The 19961-nt window shown below is 38.4% G+C and overlaps 1 protein-coding gene across 1 annotated transcript; it reads left to right on the plus strand.

Moving 5' to 3' along the window:
- The first annotated feature begins 3131 nt into the window (after positions 1 to 3131).
- LOC127410387 (delta(24)-sterol reductase-like) lies at positions 3132 to 19726 on the plus strand. Its single transcript, XM_051645633.1, has 9 exons — positions 3132 to 3608; positions 3857 to 4012; positions 4208 to 4313; positions 11040 to 11158; positions 12130 to 12393; positions 15182 to 15325; positions 16431 to 16628; positions 18407 to 18585; positions 18760 to 19726. Exons 1-9 carry the CDS (start codon positions 3378 to 3380, stop codon positions 18911 to 18913), a joined length of 1551 nt encoding a protein of 516 aa, XP_051501593.1. The 5' UTR covers positions 3132 to 3377; the 3' UTR covers positions 18914 to 19726.
- The last annotated feature ends 235 nt before the right edge of the window (positions 19727 to 19961 follow it).

A 19961-nucleotide genomic window follows, 5' to 3' on the forward strand; every position in this document is an offset into this window, starting at 1 on the left:
CTCTCATTATTTACTCACCCTCATGCTGTCTCAGATGTGCATGACTTTCTTTCTTCTGCTGAACACATTTTTAGAAGAATGTTTCAGCTCTGTAAGTGAATGGTGGCCAGAACTTTGAAACTCCAGTAAGCACAAAGGCAGCATAAAAGTAATCCATACGACTCCAGTGTTTTAATCCATGTCCTCAGAAGCAATATGATAGGTGTGGGTGAGAAACGTATCACTATTTGAGTCCTTTTTTTTTAACCATAAATCTCCACTTTCACTTTCACTCTCTTCGCTCATAATTCTTTTTTTGTTTTTGGTGATTCTCATTCTTTGTGCATATCGCCACCTACTAGGCAAGCAGAAGAATTTATGGTAAATAAGGACTTAAACATTGATGTTTCTCACCCACAATTATCATATCAATTCTGAAGACATGGATGTAACCACTGGAGTCGTATGGATTACTTTTATGATGCCTTTGTGTGCTTATTGGAGTTTCAAATTTCTGGCCACCATTCACTTACATTGTACGGAGCTACAGAGCTGAACATTTTTTCTTAAAATCTTTGTTTGTGTTCATCTGAAGAAATAAAGTCATACACATCTGGGACGGCATGAGGGTGAGTAAATGATGAGAGAATTTTCATTTTTGGGTGAACCGTCCCCTTTAACGCATTTCAGTTTCATCACAAAATTCCGTCAAATTGAATTGAGAAAGTTTTCATTTTTTTCCATTTTTTATTTTTATTTTTTTTATTAATGTAATATTATTAAACAGTACACACTCATTTTGATGGAATTTTGCTGTGAAATTGAAATGTGTAAATCTTAAAAACAGGCTAAAATATTTTTTGAGTGTAGCTGACTCTTGCCCGATTGCATGTTAGTGTGTTTGTTTGTTTGTTCACTTGTGTACCCAACATCTATGGCAAAAATATGATGCTACTGGATGTTTAGTTTGGAAGGTTCAACAAAATGATTCTAAGTAAAGACCATTTTGAACCAGGTGTTTGAAGCCAACATACAAAATCAGAGCAATCTGCGTATTTTGATTGTCGAAAACCCTTATAGTTACTGAGGGGTGTCCCCTATATACAGTATATAGTTTTCAAAATGACATTTGATATTGACTATTGAGCTGGATAAAAGGTGGTCAACTTTACACGACCACTAGAGGGCATTAAAAGGCTTTTCAGTATCAGATAACAGTACAGCGGTGCTCGGTTGAGTGGCAGCAGTTGTTAGACTTCTCCACTAAGTGATTTTTAATGACATCTGAGGTTGGTAAAGAGAGAGGAAAAGAGAGATGGAGCAAATCCGGGGGGGAGAGAGGGCTGTGGATGGAAAAGTAAAATTATGACCACGGTTTCTCCTATCAATTCCTTTTACAGTGTGTTAAAACACTTAAAATGCGAAGAAAGCGTGTGAATTACATTCAGACTTAGAAAAAAGATCTGCATGAAAACGTATGAATCACTTTGGACATTATGATGATTTTCTGTGTGTTTCATCAGAGCACACTCCACTTACCCGTGCAGAAAGACGGACTGGGATTCAGGGAAGTGGTTTCCGGCCGGTGGGGTGAACAGGACTTGACTGTAGTCGTGGCTGAACTCTTCATTATAAGGCACCGGGTTTCTCTTACCGTTCATCGCCCAGAAGAGTCCTAATATGAGCATCACCGCCCCGAGCACCACACAACACATACTGAACGCCTGGAGTCGACTTTGATTAGAAGTTAGAAACGCGGTGGAGCCGCCGGTGACAATCAGAAATACTCCGATAAAAATAGCGCCATGATGAAGGGAAGGCATAGTGTAAACTCGTGTAATCTGGACGAGTCTTTCTCTATGTGGAAGGTTCAGCGCGCATCGTCCAGCTTGACTTCAGGATGACATCGAGACTCCAGCGTAAATAAAGTTCCTCAAACGACGAATGAGTCTGCATTGAGGGAAATTGCATGTCCTTGATGTCACAATATACGCATTATATGACTTGATTTAGGCACTACTAGTGACTAGTTATATATTAGAATATTCTACTATAATTAAAATGACGCACATAAGCATTTTCAACCCCTGACAAATCAAACAAACAGACTCCCGTTACTTGATCTAAGCGGTGAGTTGCTCTGGAGCATCAGGTTCAGTCCATCTAACAGCTGTCAGTGAGCGCAGGCGCTGCGCTGTCAAACTCCTCTATGATGATGAGCATCATTAGAGTTCACGCCCCACCAAAGAGCCGTCTGTTGGCCAGATGCCTATTGACATGACTTAAATAAGACTTATAAGGTCATAATCTCCTTATTTGTTTTACATGGTGATCCCTGAACTTTTAAAAATTGATTTTCCTCCAGAGAATTGGCGGGTTAAAATGAAAACCCAGCTGATAAATACATTCGTAGTAGCCTAAATCAATGTGTGAGAATCTAAGATTATTTTGCCAGCTAAGCTGTTTAAAAAGTTTGCCAGTTAAATATCACACACGTTGTGTGTAACTGCAGTGTTGTGATGTGCCTGCTGCATTATAACAAAGTCTCTCTAGCAAGTCAGTCCACTGTCGGCGATCTTTGGAACGCTCCCGGGACGCTACTTCCAGTCATGAAAGTAAAGCTCTGATCTACTTGAACGGAGAAAGACAAAATCTCAAAAACGGTTAGTCAAGATCACGATCAAAGAACATATTTCAAATCAGCAATAAAATATGACAAAAAGGAATTATAAATTGTGATTCTTAACCTCATATTATGCTAAAAACCGCAATTTTCCCGGCTTGTATAGCTAATGCGCATGCGCATTCTAGTGTTGATTGAAAGGCGATGTCTGTATCTAAAAGGTGATTGGCTCTTTTAACTGTAAGGCGGGGCTTCCTTTCTACATCCATTGACCGATGTGCGCTCAGAGCTCCTTGGCTGGGCGTTCCAATTTCTCCCATTCATTTCAAGAGAAGTGGCCCGTCTCTGCTAAATCATCTCTGACAATTATGATCCTTTCGCACTCAGTCAATGGTGTGACGGGGTTTCTTCCTTGTGATTGGCTTAAGAGACGGTACGCAACCACTGGCGTCTTCTGTATTGACGCGCCATTGGCCAATCACCGCGTGTTAGGGGAGGGCCTTCGAAGTCCACCTGGGCAAGTTAAAAAAAGAATGAGAAATGTAGACATCAAATCGCGCGCTTGCTAAGGGGAAACTCTGCGCACGAGGAATAGGAGAAATAGCATAATCGTTTATTAATATAGTAATACTAATTTATCGGACCGGTCGGGAATGTGTTTTTATTTTCGTCTGTTGTAAAGACACACACACAAAAAGGATTTGCAAAATCAAAGACAAGCAACAATAATTTTTATTTTTCTATTTTGACGTCTCGCGATTAAAAAGTTGTCAAAATGGACCCGTTGTTATATTTGGGTGGGTTAATTGTTCTGTTTTTAATATGGATAAAAGTGAAGGGCTTGGAGTACGTGATAGTACACCAGAGATGGATCTTCGTTTGCCTCTTTCTCCTACCTTTATCCGTCATCTTTGATGTGTACTATTACCTGCGCGCGTGGATGATCTTCAAGATGTGCTCAGCGCCCAAGCAGCACGACCGGCGGGTCAGAGACATTCAGAGACAGGTAACAGCACAACCTCAACTCGCATGCACTCTGTCAGTCTTTTCACATTACTTTAAACATGCATGTCAAGGTGCAACACTTTCCATTGTTGTGCAGTAGTTTAAGTTTAAACTATCATAGTAATGCATCTGCTGTAGAAGAATATTTGTTTAGAATAGTTTATGCAGGATCAGTGGGAAATAATGCATTCTGCATACGCATAAATGCATACAGTGCAATGCTATTGAAAATGACATTTCATTTTCCAGGTACGAGAATGGAGAAAAGAGGGAGGGAAGAAACATATGTGCACAGGTCGCCCTGGATGGCTGACTGTGTCTCTCAGGGTGGGAAAATACAAGAAGACCCACAAGAACATCATGATTAACATGATGGACATCCTGGAGGTGGACACAAAGCGACAGGTGGCTGATGTCATTCTGGCTCTATATGCTTTTTTTTTTCTTTTTTTTTATTTTTATTTTTTTACATAATTTCAAAATGTATTGAAAAAGTATTAGAATTAATGCAAAATAAAGTGAGGAAATATGAAGTTTATAATGAAATGTAAATACATTCATATAAAAGTGCATTTAATGTACCTTCACCATTTTTTTCAGGTGGTCCGTGTGGAACCTTTAGCTAACATGGGTCAGGTGACTGCGCTACTCAACTCTATTGGATGGACATTGCCTGTGTTGCCTGAGCTTGATGACCTTACAATAGGTAGGTAGGTAGGTTGTGAGAGAGAACACGCAAACGAATGTCTCTTATCCCTGCAGCATGCAATGAATGGACATATACATTAACATTTATTCATTTGCCAGATGGTTTTATCCAAAACATTTTCTGTGGGTGAAAAGAAGTCTTTGAAGTTGAGTTATGCATGTTTGTAACCAGGTCTCTGATTAAGACAAAAGTTCATTCATGTGGCATGAAGTAAAATGCATCTAAATCAGTTTTTTCTTTTTGTCACACCCCTTTCTAAAATGTACATTTAGTCATTTAGTAGATGCTTTTATCCAAAATATGAGCAATTCATCATATAAAATCCTACAATATCTGCAGTATCGCATTGCATTATGTCAGAGTGAACAGTAGCTGTAGCTTGCTTGTTGTGTCTCTGTTGTACTGGACTAGTGGCTGCTGTTTGCCAAGAGATTGAACTGAACTTCACTGACTGTTAAAGGAAAAGCTCACCCTAAATTGAAAATTCTCTCATGCCATCCAGTATATGTTCTTTCTTCTGCTGAACACAAATGAAGATGTTTAGAAGAATATTTCAGCTATGTAGGTCCATACAATGCAAGCAAATGGTGACCTAAACTTTGAAGGTACAAAAACACATAAAGGCAGCATAAAAGTAATCCATACAAATTCAGTGGTTAAATCCATTTCTTCAGAAGTGATATAAGTGTGGGTGAGAAACAGATTAATATTTAAGTCCTTTTTTACTATAAATCTCCAATTTCACTTTCACATTCTTCCTTTTGTTTTTGGCGATTCACATTCTTCGTGCTTATCGCCACCTAATGGGCAGGAAGGAGAATTTATAATAATAATAAAAAAAAAGACTTAAATATTGATGTTTCTCACCCACACCTATCATATCACTTCTGAAGATATAGATTTAACCACAGGTGTTGTTTGGATTATTTTTATGCTGCTTTTATGTGCTTTTTTTAACTTCAAAGTTCTGATCATCATTCACTTGCATTGCTGTAGAAGAAAGAAAGTCATACATATCTGGGATGGCATGAGGGTGAGTAAATGATGAGAGAACTTACATTTTTGGGTGAGCTATTCCTTTAAGGTAATCTTTGTTAACAAGTGGCTACTTCAGAGCCATTCTGAAATGACAAAAACCTTCACACACCCCATCTTAAACTGATCGCCTGGCACTAAATAATGTTGAATAATAATAATAAAAAATTCATCATTCGTAATCTTTCATTTACAGTAGCAGACGCATAAAGTACTTAAAAATGCAGGCAGTTTAACAGAGAGGATTCAACATTGTTAGCAGTGAAGTTATGTTAAAAGATATGCATTTTCTTTCAGCTTTATGTGACATTTTCTGTTGAATAACCACAACTGGTTTTAATTGAAAATAACAATGAAAACTACATGCGTTCTTTCACTTTCTACTGTTAAAGTTACAATCTTCATTGAAAAAAAACAAACAAAAAAACTTTTTGTAACCTGTAATTGTTACATGTTGTAAAAATAAATAATTTCTTGAACATAAAATGAATAAAAAGCAAATTCTGCTGCACATGAGTAATGGCTGGGACACATGAGGAAAGATTAAAAGGAGAAGACGTAATGGTGCACAAACTTTATTAGTTCTCATGCATATAAGTGCCAGGTTTAAATATGCTGAAAAATGAACAAGATTTGAAAGTTTGGGCTGTCTCCATGGGACACACCCCACACCTTGAGAACCATTGATCTAGATGCATTTGAACATTTTCTAGAGGACCACATTCAGCACACTGTAACCCTTCTCTCTATTTAGATGAAGACTGTATGTCATCTCTGACCTGTTTAAGCCGTCCCTCTCCTTTCCCATCTCTCCCTCTCTTTCTACATGCCTTGCAAGGGATTTGTTTAATGTCTCGAAGCACTTGCAGATATTCCCTTTCTTTAAATCGAGCATAACATTCTCTCCTAATCGATATTGTATGTTGTGTGTGGTGCATCAGAGGCTGCTGCTAATTAGGTTATAGATGAGCATAGTCCCTGTTTCAATGAGATAGATTAGATTAGGACGGATATGGGTCCTATTGCTGAAAGTGTTTATAGATCCCAGAAAAGAGTGCTCCTTCAAATTCATTTGTTAGTCTGCAGAGACACAGTACTTTGTAATAAGACAAGGGAAATGTGTGTTGTGTTTGCAGAGTGTTGGACGATAAGAGATATTTCTGGCCACATGTATTGATTCCCATATCATGGAAACTTTAGGTATCAAAAAACTAGCTTTGCACAATATCATTTCTAAATGAGCAGTTTGAAGTTGTGCCTCTGTAATCAAAGGTCAGTTATTTGGACTTTTGACTGTTCCTGCCTGTTGCAGTACCTTGCAGTTATGTTTGTCCCTAGTATGTTGCGCATTTCACTTCTCGTCAAGTGATGAGGGAAAAGACGTTTTGTTAATAGCATGGTTTCTGTTTCTACGGCGTCATGCTGGAAAGCCTCGCCCACTGTGATATCTTATCTGTCCAAAATCCAGCTCCTCATAACTCTAGTGCACTTTAAAGACTAAATGACTATTTAGTTTAATTAACTGGGTTTTATCAATATATTGGTGCCGATATTTGCTTTTTGGAACTATTGGTTAAAGGCAAAAATCAATGCCAATAGATGGCAACAGTTTTTTAAAAATTATTATTATTATTATTCCTCTGTTTATTATTATAGAATTCCTCCAGCGCTGGAGGATTCTGCAGTATAACACCTGAGTTATATAAAGCTAGTGATGAAATAAAAACACATGAAATTGGAATTTCATTAATCGGGTTTTACCGATATATCAGAGCCTATAGTTGCTCTTTGGAACTATCAGTTAAAGGCAAAAATCAATAGCGATAGTTGGCAACAGTTTTTTTTTTTTTAAAATAATTATTTTTCTGTTTTAGCCGCTGGAGTGTTTTACTGTATGACAGTGGTCTCTAGTGGTGAAATAAAAACAATCATTGACTCCACATGGAGTTTTTTTTGTACCGCGTGTCTACGCAATGTACAGAGCCGGGCACTTAAGAAGCTGATTCAAAACATAGAGAAAAGCCAAGTTATGTGTACAGTACATGTTATCAGTACATAGTTATGGAACAATAAGTCAATCATATAGGACAGCCAAAAAAAAATTAATAGTAGGATTTTGATAATTAATTTGTTTTTTAACTAATTTCTGCATTAGAGAACTGCATGTTTGCCGACAAGGTGGAGAGGATGCTAACATTAGCCGTTTGAATGGTTAGAACAATGTCAAAATGTCAAGGACGCTCACCTTTCGTCTTAATTTGCTGTTTTGAAAAGTCACTTATGGTTTGTGCAGATCCAATGAGTTTTTATTTTTGGGGGTTGATGCAGAGATTCTTTTGTTTACTGAGATAAACTCAGCAGCTCTTCCATAGGAGAGCGCATAACAGTCAACGACAGTAAGTCACTGTTTGCGGAAACCATACAAAAGAATAGGGAGAGCCGATATCATGTCGCAAAATTGTCCGTGTTTTATAACACATCAATTTTATCGTAGTAAGCTCCACACATACGTAGTTTACTCCAAAAGGATTGTTTATTGTAAAGGCCTGTTCACACCAAACCCGTTTTTTCAGTACGAATCAAGCTTTTGTACGTAACAATAGATTCCTATGGAGTCCGACAAATTGTCCTCCGATAATAAAAAGTGTTTTTTTAATGGAGTGTGTTCCGATTTTTTTTTTTTTTCTTCGGACTGTGATGAAAACTGACTGACCAATGAGATAAGAGATTTTTGTCAGTCGCTGCAGCTGCTCAATCCAGCGTGTTGGTGGCGCAAATCAACTGGCAAACACAGGCACTGGAAATTAAATACACAAAAATGAAGGGGCCTGGGTAGCTCAGCAAGTAAAGATGCTGACTACCACCCCTGGAGTCACGAGTTTGAATCCAGGGTGTGCTGAGTGACTCCAGCCAGGTCTCCTAAGCAACCAAATTGGCTCGGTTGCTAGGGAGGGTAGAGTCACATGGGGTAACCTCCTCATGGTCGCTATAATGTGATTCGCTCTTGGTGGGGCACGTGGTGAGCTGTGCGTGGATGCCGCGGAGAATGGCGTAAAGCCTCCACGCGCTATGTCTCCGCGGTAACGCGCTCAACAAGCCACGTGATAAAATGCGCAGATTGACGGTCTCAGATGCGGAGGCAACTACGCCACCACGAGGACTTAGAGCGCATTGGGAATTGGGCTTTACAAATTTACAAAAAAAAAAAATACATAAAAATAAATAGTTGCAGTTCATGAACGCTTGGTACTGCAAGCATAAACCTATTCTGTTTTTGAAAGTCTGCTTATGGTGTTCTGACATAATGTGCATTATTTAATATGTATATCACTGTGCCTGTTATATTCTCATGGCATTAAAAATAGCAGCGAGTTTCAGCAATTCATTTGGACTAAGCTCGAAGTAAAATCCCATTAAAAGATTTGTTACATGCAATGTTTTAGACAAACGAATTGCAGTACCACACTGCTATTTTTATTACAAGTATAGTATAACAAAGTATTGCAATCATTTAAATAAAGAGAAGGCAGAGAGCCAGTATTTTCTTTTGTATTATTTTTAATCTATGCATATTTTATACTAAACTGTTATTCTTAATGTACATTATTGTATGTACATTAAGTATTTATATCACTGTACCTTGTGTTATATTATCCAGGCATTATAAAAAGAGAAGTTGTGTTCTGGAGTCCATTTGGAAGATACTCATAGATAAATACATGTACAAATATAAATAGGACATACAGTACTGTGCAAAAGTTTTAGTCACTTGTGAAAAATGTTGCATAGTAAGGATGTCTTAAAAAATAATGCCATAAATAGTTTTCATTTTTTCAGTTATCATCATACAAAGTCCAGTAAACATAAAAAAACCTAAATCAATATTCGGTGTGACCACCTTTGCCTTCAAAACAGCACCAATTCTCCTAGGTACACCTGGACACAGTTTTTCTTGGTTGTTGGCAGATAGGATGTTCCAAGCTTCTTGGAGAATTCACCACAGTTTTTCTATCTATTTAGGCTGTCTCAAGTGCTTCTGTCTCTTCATGTAATCCCAGACTGACTCAATGTTCAGTGGGGGGCTCTGTGGGGGCCATGACATCTGTTGCAGGGCTCCCTGTTCTTCTATTCTAATCTTTTCTATTTGCAAAAGTAATGTTTGGGTGTCTAAAATGTATTTTTCCTATTGACACACTAAAGCTGAAGATATAAATAACCATCTTAGACAAATGGTTTTGTGAAACATCTTAAGTGCCTAAAACTTTTGCACAGTACTGTATATTTATGCAACAGGGCTCTATACTCATCTCACTCGCATAAAAAACAGATTAAATACTCCTCAAAATGCATCAACACCATGGAAAGATCATAATTAAATGGTTATGCCAAATGAGATAAATAAATGCTTTAACAGCGTTCATTCTATTAATCTTTAACAGCTGAAGGTGCAGGGAGGAGACTGGTATAACAACAACGCCACCTACTATACATGAGTGAAATTGTTTTTTTGTTTAATGTTTCGTGTTCGTCTTGCAAAATTGTCATGGATTTGGTATGAATAGGCCTTAAAACATGTTAAAGATTAGCTTTCAGGCAGTCAGTTCATTAAGTGATGAGCTTTTTCCTCACAAAAGCAGTTTATTCAGCAAACTGAAGCGTCTCCTCCATAGACATCCATTAAAAAAACAGCTTCTTGTCTCCTCGCCAGTGAAATGCCCATAGAAAGTCTATAGGACTGCCGCGTTATGCTATTTTATACTAAGCTTGTGGGCTCCCCTTAACAGAGGGCTCTTGTTGATGAGGCTCCAATTTGTTAGAGTAGGTAATGTAAATGAGCGCTTCAAATAGGTTTTCTTGTTAAGTACTGTTGCTATACGTTAATCATAAGATCATGTTAATATTCTTGTTGATTTTGACTGACATTGTCCCTAGAGAAAAGGAAAAAAAATGTCTTTATATCCACCTTTTTCCTGAAAGTGGAAGATGTTCTTAGTGGAGAAAGTGATGTTTAGAGTATTCAGTTGTCAAAAATTGTCAAGAAAAGCTTTTGGCTCCATAGTGTTGATACTTTAGAGAGTTGCGATCAGCTTCTTTTGACTGTGACACACTAGTCAAAGTTTAAGGAGTGGGTGAATGTCATGAAGCTATGAACTGAGGTTAGTTACGTTGATATCATTAACTGCTTCTAGTTGTTGTGATAGTCAACAACTGCACAAGTTGAGCTTAAACAAATTTTTACTCCAACGAACACTTAAAATGGTTGTTGTTCTCCATCTGGAATGCTCGTATTGGAAATTTCTTATAAAGATCTAGAAAACAGTCCAGCCGCAATTCGATTCGTAATGGTGCCGTTCGGTGTACCGGGCTTGTTCATTGTTAAAATATTGTTTTTTTACTTTCTAGTTATTATTGGGATTTTGGTTACACAATAAACTGCATCTGGGTGTTTATTCATTTTGAACTCTTGTCTGTATGTCTGTGCCTGTCACAGCAAAGAAAGACTAAGATTTATTGAATGTTAAAAAAAACTCATCCCATTAATCAGTTATCTCCCTTTTCCAAAAGCTTAGTTTTGCAATGTTAAATATTACATTTTGCATTCAATATTCTTAATTAATCTTTTGATTTTGTCATAGTATTACCTATGTTATAAATATATAAAAGACTGGTGTGTCATGTTTCTTTCAGGTGGGCTAGTTATGGGAACAGGCATTGAATCTTCATCTCATATCTATGGCCTGTTTCAGCACATTTGTGTGGCCTATGAGCTGGTGTTGGCTGATGGAAGTCTAGTCCGTTGCAATGAGGTGGGTTTTTTGTAAAAGAGATATGTGATAAGCTGCACACACAGACTCATGGTTGGCATCACATACGTGTAATACTAAATACTGTTCATATCACAAATCACTATATGGGTTAGAGAGGCAAGGACTCAAGTGCAGGGTAAGGATGGGCTTTAATAATAATCACGAAATAAACTATAAACAGAAAATACCCTGCAAGGGAAAAAACACAGTTCCGCAACTTGCAGGAATTCAGTGTCAGGGCTGAAGAAGGGGAGCCTTGAGGTCCAGGCTCCAAACAGGAATCTCCAGGAACACAGACCGACACGACCATCCACACGTACCTATGACAACCGACAACAAACTGGCACAGGACAGAACACACACGGAGATTAAATAGGGAAGGAAATCAGGAGGGTAATGAGGCAGGTGATGCAAATTAACTAATAACATGGTAACCAGGAGGCAGGGCCAAGACGTGAGACAGGAGAGCACATGGCAGACAATCCTGACATAAGTCATGCACTCACACTAAACAAATGACAAGACAGAAGAGCACGTGGCGAACGAACACAATCATAAGCCATGTGCTCAACACAAACACAGAACATGGATGTCAGGATCCCGTCACCAACCAACAAACATGACTCTCCAAGGTGACAGGATCCTGACAGTTCAATTATAGTCAATTAGAAAGAGAGGAGAGAGGATGTGTTTGCTTGTCTGAATTGAGTTTGCAATTTTATAATAAGCCTTCACTCAAGGCATAATTTAATCTTCATTATTTGTTTGGTTATATTTAGAAAGGTTTTACACAAGGTTTAAAATAAAATGCATTATTTTTTTTTATTTCTGAGTGAAATATTCCTTTAAAAATGAATGCAGAGACAGACCCAGTAACTAGTTTGTAAATGTCTTTATGTACTGACATGCATTTATTTAATGCAATAGAATTATGTTTGTAATTTTGTCATATTTGTCTTGCCTGCTCACAGAAAGAAAACCCTGACCTGTTCTATGCGGTTCCCTGGTCCTGTGGCACTCTGGGGTTCCTGGTGGCAGCAGAGATCCGGATCATTCCAGCTCGGAAATGGGTGAAGCTACGCTATGAACCCATAAGGGGCTTGGATGCTATCTGCAAGAGGTTTGCAGAGGAATCAGTCAATAAGGAGAACCAGTTTGTGGAGGGACTGCAGTACTCTCGGGACGAGGCCGTGATCATGACTGGCACAATGACGGATGATGCAGAGCCTGGCAAGGTGATAATGAATATTCTGTTAATGTACAAGTTTGATGATGTACTTGCACACTTCTCCATTAAATTTCATGTTTATCAGGAAAATGTTTACAACTGAAAACCAGTAGGGCTATCAACCGATTAAAAATTTAGTGAATTAATTATATAATATGCTGATTAATTAATCAACTTAATTGCATATGTCAAAATTTCTTGAGAAAAGCCACAAAATAAAGATTATTCAAAGACATTACATTAGTGTAAAAGATAGGGCTTGGTAAAAATATTGATTTTCAGATTAATCGCAATCTTCATTTGAACAATCCTGAGACTGATTCTTAATATACCAAGATCAGTCTTTTATTCTATGTGTTGTCTCAGCTTCAGACGGCACACCCGTGGACCGCCCAAAGTCCATTCTCTAACCATCTGATGCATATACAGATTTAAACAGATTGTGTTCTCACATTCTGCATTATTAAATGTTAACTTTATGATTATTAGTAATATTAATATTATTATAATTCATATACATATACGCATATGTTCAAGACGGCGGCGAGTATGGCTGCTGCATTGCGAGCTCCGACCCAATATTGCAGTTTTTGTTTGTTTTGTCTACAATTCTTATGTTTTTTTGTCTTGGATGTTGTCTGCCTTATTGTCTACGATAGACAAACACTTTTGGACATAGGTTCTGCAATAGCACACCGAAATCCGGACTTTAAATACCTCAATACCGACCTGCTGTTTACAAACACGACAGCGGAGCCATTTGTCTGGACAGCCCGGCTGCGGAAACGTAGCCGGAAAAGGGGAAGGAGAGCCGGCGTTCCCGCTGCCTCTCTCCCGGATGAGCTTAATACTTTTTATGCTCGTTTCGAGGGAAATAACACCGCCCTCGCGGAGAGAGCTCTCGCGGCCGAAGCTACAGAGGTTAGTTCACTCTCCGTCTCTGTTGCGGATGTAACCCGATCCTTCCGATGGGTGAATATCCGTAAAGCCGCGAGTCCAGGCGGCATTCCGGGCCGTGTCATCAGAGCGTGCGCGAACCAACTGGCTGGTGTTTTTATGGATATTTTCAACCTTTCCTTCTCCCTGTCTGTGGTCCCCACATGCTTTAAAACGTCCACCATTGTGCCTGTACCAGAGCAATCAAAAATCACTTGCTTAAATGACTGGCGTCCTGTTGCTCTGACCCCCATCATGAGCAAATGCTTTGAGAGGCTAATCAGAGATTATATCTGCTCTGTGCTGCCTGCCTCACTGGACTCACTGCAGTTTGCTTACCGCAACAACCGCTCCATTGATGATGCCATTGCATCTACAATACACACTGCTCTCTCCCACCTGGAAAAAAAGAACACTTATGTGAGAATGCTGTTTGTAGATTCCAGCTCAGCATTCAACACCATAGTGCCTTCCAAGCTTGATGTCAAACTCTGGGCTTATACAGCTCGCTGTGCAGCTGGATCCTGGACTTCCTGTCAGGTAGACACCAAGTGGTTAGAATGGGCAGCAACATCTCCTCATCACTGACCCTCAACACTGGAGCCCAGCAGGGCTGTGTTCTCAGCCCACTCCTGTATTCCCTGTACACACATGACTGTGTGGTAACACACAGCTCCAATGCCATCATTAAGTTTGCTGATGATACGACGGTGGTAGGTCTAATCACTGACAATGATGAAACAGCCTACAGAGAGGAGGTGCACACTCTTGACACGCTGGTGTCAGGAGCACAACCTCTCCCTCAACATCAGTAAGACCAAGGAGCTTGTGGTGGACTTCAGGAGAAAAGACAGAGAACACAGTCCCATCACCATCAATGGAGCACCGGTGGAGAGAGTCAGCAGCTTCAAGTTCCTTGGTGTCCACATCACTGAGGAACTCACATGGTTCGTCCACATTGAGGCCATTGTGAATAAGGCTCATCAGTGCCTCTTCTTCCTGAGATGGCTGAGGAAGTTTGGAATGAACCGCCACATCCTCACATGGTTCTACACCAGCACTGTAGAGAGCATCCTGACTGGCTGCATCACCGCCTGGTATGGCAACAGCACTGCCCTCAACCGCAAAGCCCTGCAAAGTGTGGTGCGAACTGCCAGACACATCATCGGAGGTGAGCTTCCCTCCCTTCAGGACATCTATACCAGGTGGTGTGTGAGAAAAGCTCGGAGGATCATCAGAGACTCCAGCCACCCAAGCCATGGGCTGTTCTCACTGCTACCATCAGGCAGGCGGTATCGCAGCATCAGGACCCGCACCAGCCGACTCCATGATAGCTTCTTGCCCCAAGCAATCAGACTTTTGAACTCTTGATCTCTCACGATCAATATACATCAGCACTGCACTTTATTAATCTTACACTGGACTGTCATAAATTATATTCTCTCTAAACAAAACACTGGCAACTGACTATCAACCGACAGCCTGAATGTCAATACAACACAATACAATTTTTTTTTTTTTAGTATACTGTGTATTCTACATTGTGTGTATTGTATACTGTACATTGTATATTATTATTTGTATATTGTGTAATTATGTGTATATTAGATATGTAAATTGTGTTGTGTAAATCTGATGTTTATTGTAAATTGGTATATGCCTCATCACTGTCATGACTGCTATGTTGCTCGGAACTGCGCCCAAGACTTTCACCCCCTGTTGCACTTGTGTATATGGTTGTGACAATAAAGTGATTTTTATTTTATTTTATTGGAATTGTACTAAATTAGTGTGTTAAATTGACAGCCCTTATAATCATGACTTTTCTCTTTCTCTCTGTCTTTCTTTTTGTCTGTTAGACCAACTGTATAGGTTACTATTACAAGCCATGGTTCTTCAAACATGTGGAGGGGTTCCTCAAGGAGAACCGTGCTGCAGTGGAGTACATTCCTCTCAGACACTACTACCACAGACACACCCGCAGTATCTTCTGGGAATTGCAGGTAAATTACTCCGAAATACTGCATTTACAAACAGTACTGAAATTGTCCATGTTTGTGTTTTTATGTATATTTGCTTTGTGTTTGTGGTATGGTATAGGACTTCTATTAAAACAGCCTGTTGTTGCAGATTTCTACTTTCAATTAGGCTTTGGTTTGTTGTGGAGATTTAAAGTGTATCTGGCTCAGAGTTTGAGACACTTAGTGGGCCAGACACTTCCTTCTCTATGGGTTCCATTAGCTTTAGCATTGTTCACTTGTTAAATAATGCATAGTTAAAGAGACAAATATCCTTGGCTTCCATCTTAATCAGGCCACATCTTTCTTTCTCACTCACTCACATCCTCACACACAGTTTTGAGGCAATATATCCAGTAAAGCACCGTATCATGCCATTAGCTATTGGAAAATATAAATGGCCTGTTGATTAGCTATCCCATTCTCACAGTACTCAATAAATAATTAGTTCTTGCTCAGATGGTCAATGGTTGGAGAAGGAGTGTACTTTGTCTTTAAAACATGACCTTTTTGATCATGACAAATGGCGTACATATACACTTACTAACTAATAGTAAAACTATTGATTCGTCAGATCATTTCCTTTCTTTTACTTTTTCATCAGAGGTCATCCATTTATTAACTCTCTCAGACCTACAGTTTCTTTCTTGTGTTGACGTATTTCCTATTGAAACAGGACGTTCCTGTGGTAAATATGAAAAGGATAAACCCCCCCACCCCCGGTATGTCACAGCCATGAACCATGATTTGCTACTTGAAATAAAGTTGCAAGTCATATTTGGGGGAGGGACATTCTCATTCTAAAAGGGATTTGATAGGACACAAATCTGTGTATGCAAGATGAGTCATCAATATTTTTGGTCTGTTTTCTCAAATGAAAAAAAAAAAAAGACTGAAAAGTTTACAGTCAACTTTTAGCATAATAATAGCATATAGATGGCTTCAAAGGTAACTGACATGGGCTAAAAGCCACAAAACTCTAATAAATATTATTTATATATCTATATATATATATATAATATTATAAACATTATATTATTTAATAATATTAAAAAATGTAATAAATAACACTTTTCCATGTGGTTTTCAGGACATCATTCCATTTGGGAATAATCCATTGTTTAGGTATGTTTTTGGCTGGATGGTTCCTCCAAAGATCTCCCTGCTGAAGCTCACTCAAGGAGAGACCATCCGCAAACTGTATGAGCAGCACCATGTAGTGCAGGACATGCTGGTCCCTATGAAGCACATCAAGACCGCCATCCTACGCTTCCATGATGACATACATGTGAGGCACTCAAACACACACACACGCATGCTGAACATGATAAAGAAAACTGATAATCGTTTTTTTTTATAGATGATACTGAAATATTTGCTGTTTTATCTGTTTTTTTATGTATTTACAGTGGTAAGAAAAAGTATGTGAACCCTTTGGAATTACCTGCATTTATGTATAAATATGTCTGAAAATCTAGTTTGATCTTCATCTAAGTTACAATAATGAACAAACACAACCTGTTTTAACTAATAACACAAGGATTATTGTATTTTCCTTGTACGTATTGAATACATCATTCAAACCTTCACAGTGTAGGTTGGAAAAAGTATGTGAACCCCTAGGCTAATGACATCAACAAAAGCTAATTAGAGTCAGGAGTTGGCAAACCTGGCATCCAATTAAACAAACGAGATTGGAGGTGTGGGTTAGAGCTACTTTGACTTATAAAAAGCACTTAAACATTTTGAGTTTGCAATTCACAAGAAGCATCTTCTGACGTGGACCATGTCTCACAAAAAAAGACATCTCAGAAGAACTACGATCAAGAATTTTTACATTGCATAAAGCTGGAAAGGGTTACAAAGTTATCTCAAAGAGCTTAGATATTCATCTGTCCACAGTTAGACAAATTGTCTATAAATGGAGATGATTTAGTACTGTGGCTACTCTCCCTAGAAGTGGCCGTGCAGCCATGATGACTCAAAGGACACACCGCAGAATGCTCAATGAGGTAAAAAAAGAACCCCAGAATGACAGCTAAAGACTTGAAGGAATCATTGGAACTGGTTGACATCTCTGTTCACAAGTTTACTATACGGAAAACATTAAACAGGCATGGTGTCCATGATTTGGGGCTGCTTCGGTGTCTAGACCACATGCCATCATCAAGGAAAAAATGAATTCCCAAGTTTATCAAGATATCCTACAGGATAATATCAGAGTGGCTTTGCACCAGCTGAAGCTCAGTAGAAGCTGGGTGATGCAGCATGACAATGACCCTAAACATCAAAGTAAATCCACTACAGAATGGCTTTAACCCAGACCTTAACCCCAATAGAGATGCTGTGAAATGACCTCAAGAGAGCCGTTCACACCAGACATCCTACGAATATGGCTGAGCTGAATCAGTTCTGTAAGGAAGAATGGTCCAAAATTCCTTCTGAACCTTGTGCAGGTCTAATCCGCAGATACCGGAAACACTCGGTTGAGGTTATTGCTGCCAAAGGAGGATTGACGCATGCGGCCGCACTGCATGTGTGATATTAAACTTTACGTTGACTGTTCAACCGGTTCCCGCCTCCTCCTTGCCCACCTTTACCTGTTACACCAATTAATGCAGAAAACCAGCTAATTCCAAAGGGTTCACATACTTTTTCTCACCACTGTATTTATTTTAAATCTAATCTAGGGATTGATAATAATCAGTAATATACAGTAGAAACTATGGAAAACTGTTTTGAGATGTGACATGAAATGCTGTTTGAATTGGAAAACAAATCCCATAATAAGATAGTATCTGTTTCCAGTATCAGTCAAATCAGACCAATAGCACTAATTTGAAAAACAATCCTATATTGGTATGGTCACATGATGCATAATGAACCCCTAAAATAAACCTTTACACGTAAAAAAAAAAAAAAAACACACAAAAAAAAAACAAGTACAGCTTTGCAGTGACATGCAAAAATGACACAAGACTGCCCTTATATTAACCGTAATTACACTGCATTAATCTCAAGTTGTTAGAGCTCCATCAAGAAATGTAGTTTTTATTTGTGTTGTAGGTGTATCCTCTTTGGCTGTGTCCCTTCGTTCTGCCCAACCAGCCGGGAATGGTGCATCCTAAAGGAGATAAAGATGAATTGTACGTCGATATCGGAGCATATGGGGAGCCCAAAGTCAAACATTTTGAGGCCAAAGCTTCCACACGCCAGCTGGAGAAGTTTGTCAGAGAAGTTCATGGGTTAGTTATCAGTTTTAATCTGTCCATTGTTTGTTTGGACCATGTTCACGAACAGCTGTACTTAAAAATCTGCCCTAAATTTCAACATATTCAGATTTTGAAATTCAGTTTCTCTCATTGTAGATATAATATGGTATTGTGTAACACAAGCCTTACGATTTCCTCCGTCTCTAGATTCCAGATGCTTTACGCTGATGTGTACATGGAACGACAGGAATTCTGGGAGATGTTCGATGGCACATTATATCATAAACTCCGACAGCAACTTGACTGTAAAAATGCATTTCCTGAAGTCTATGACAAGATTTGCAAGTCTTCAAGACACTGAATTCAGAACATGTGAGCAATAGAATAATTAAAATAACTTTACAAGCCTTAAATTGGTGCAGATGCACATTTTGGCCAAAACCAATACTTCAACTGAAAATCAGCCCCCTTGTCATATACCTGTATTTGAGATATATGACAGAGTTAACCAAAACTAAAGGCCCAGGTTATTGTTAAGGTGATTAATACATGATTGAATAAACATTGTATAATGCTGAAAAGATCAGTAGTTTATGTACAGTCAAATATGAATATAAATATCAGTATATATGAATTAAAGTTTTATGATGTGTAACTATTTTAATCTGTGTTAACTAATTTGTTAAGCATTACACAGGATAACATGATTATTTTTGTTAATGTTATTAATAAAAGTTGATGGTTACACATTATTATTTAAAACAATTATTTTCAACAATCTTTAGAAGTAAAAAAAGAAAGTTGTTCTCTATTTTCCTATATTGTGAATGTTGCCTACCTCGCATTTGAGTGTCTTAACAATACCTAACATAGTGATTTATTTCTGAGGCATGTTCAAAGGGATATATTGTCTACTAAACAACATTAAAGCACTTCTCAATATAAGCCTGGCACAATTTGTGAATGTATTTACCATTCATTTGTTTGATATTGTAACATTCACAGTCATATATTTGTGGTAATGGAAGTACTTTTTATCATTTGTACAATTATAGATACTCTCAGTTATATAGGTTAGTATTCGGTCTGTGAACAAAACCATAAAGCCTTTGTCTATAAGACACAATGGGGTCACAAATTAAATGGGTACCAGAGGTTAAATGCTTTGAGTGGACATATCTGTCTTTTTTGCTGACTTCAAATCATGCTAGTCTCATTCAATAGACCCTAATTCATCTTAAAGGAGATATGAGCTGTACATTTAACGCGTTAATTGCAATTAATTTTATTAAAAAAATATGCGTTAAAATAAACTGTATGCAATTAATCATGTCCCCGGACCATAATAAGGAATATCATCTGCTTTCAGCAGGGGCCAGTAAGCGAAACTCCAGCTGTTTAGGCAACAC

Source organism: Myxocyprinus asiaticus, chromosome 19 (genome assembly GCF_019703515.2).
Source record: "Myxocyprinus asiaticus isolate MX2 ecotype Aquarium Trade chromosome 19, UBuf_Myxa_2, whole genome shotgun sequence".
In the NCBI taxonomy this organism is placed as follows: domain Eukaryota; kingdom Metazoa; phylum Chordata; class Actinopteri; order Cypriniformes; family Catostomidae; genus Myxocyprinus; species Myxocyprinus asiaticus.

Bases quoted from the DNA above. Each gene is read 5' to 3' on its own strand.
- LOC127410387 (XM_051645633.1), top strand. From the start codon at position 3,378: ATGGACCCGTTGTTATATTTGGGTGGGTTAATTGTTCTGTTTTTAATA. The intron at 11,159-12,129 runs GTGGGTTTTTTG...GCCTGCTCACAG, and splicing joins GTCTAGTCCGTTGCAATGAG to AAAGAAAACCCTGACCTGTT. The intron at 12,394-15,181 runs GTGATAATGAAT...TTTGTCTGTTAG, and splicing joins ATGATGCAGAGCCTGGCAAG to ACCAACTGTATAGGTTACTA.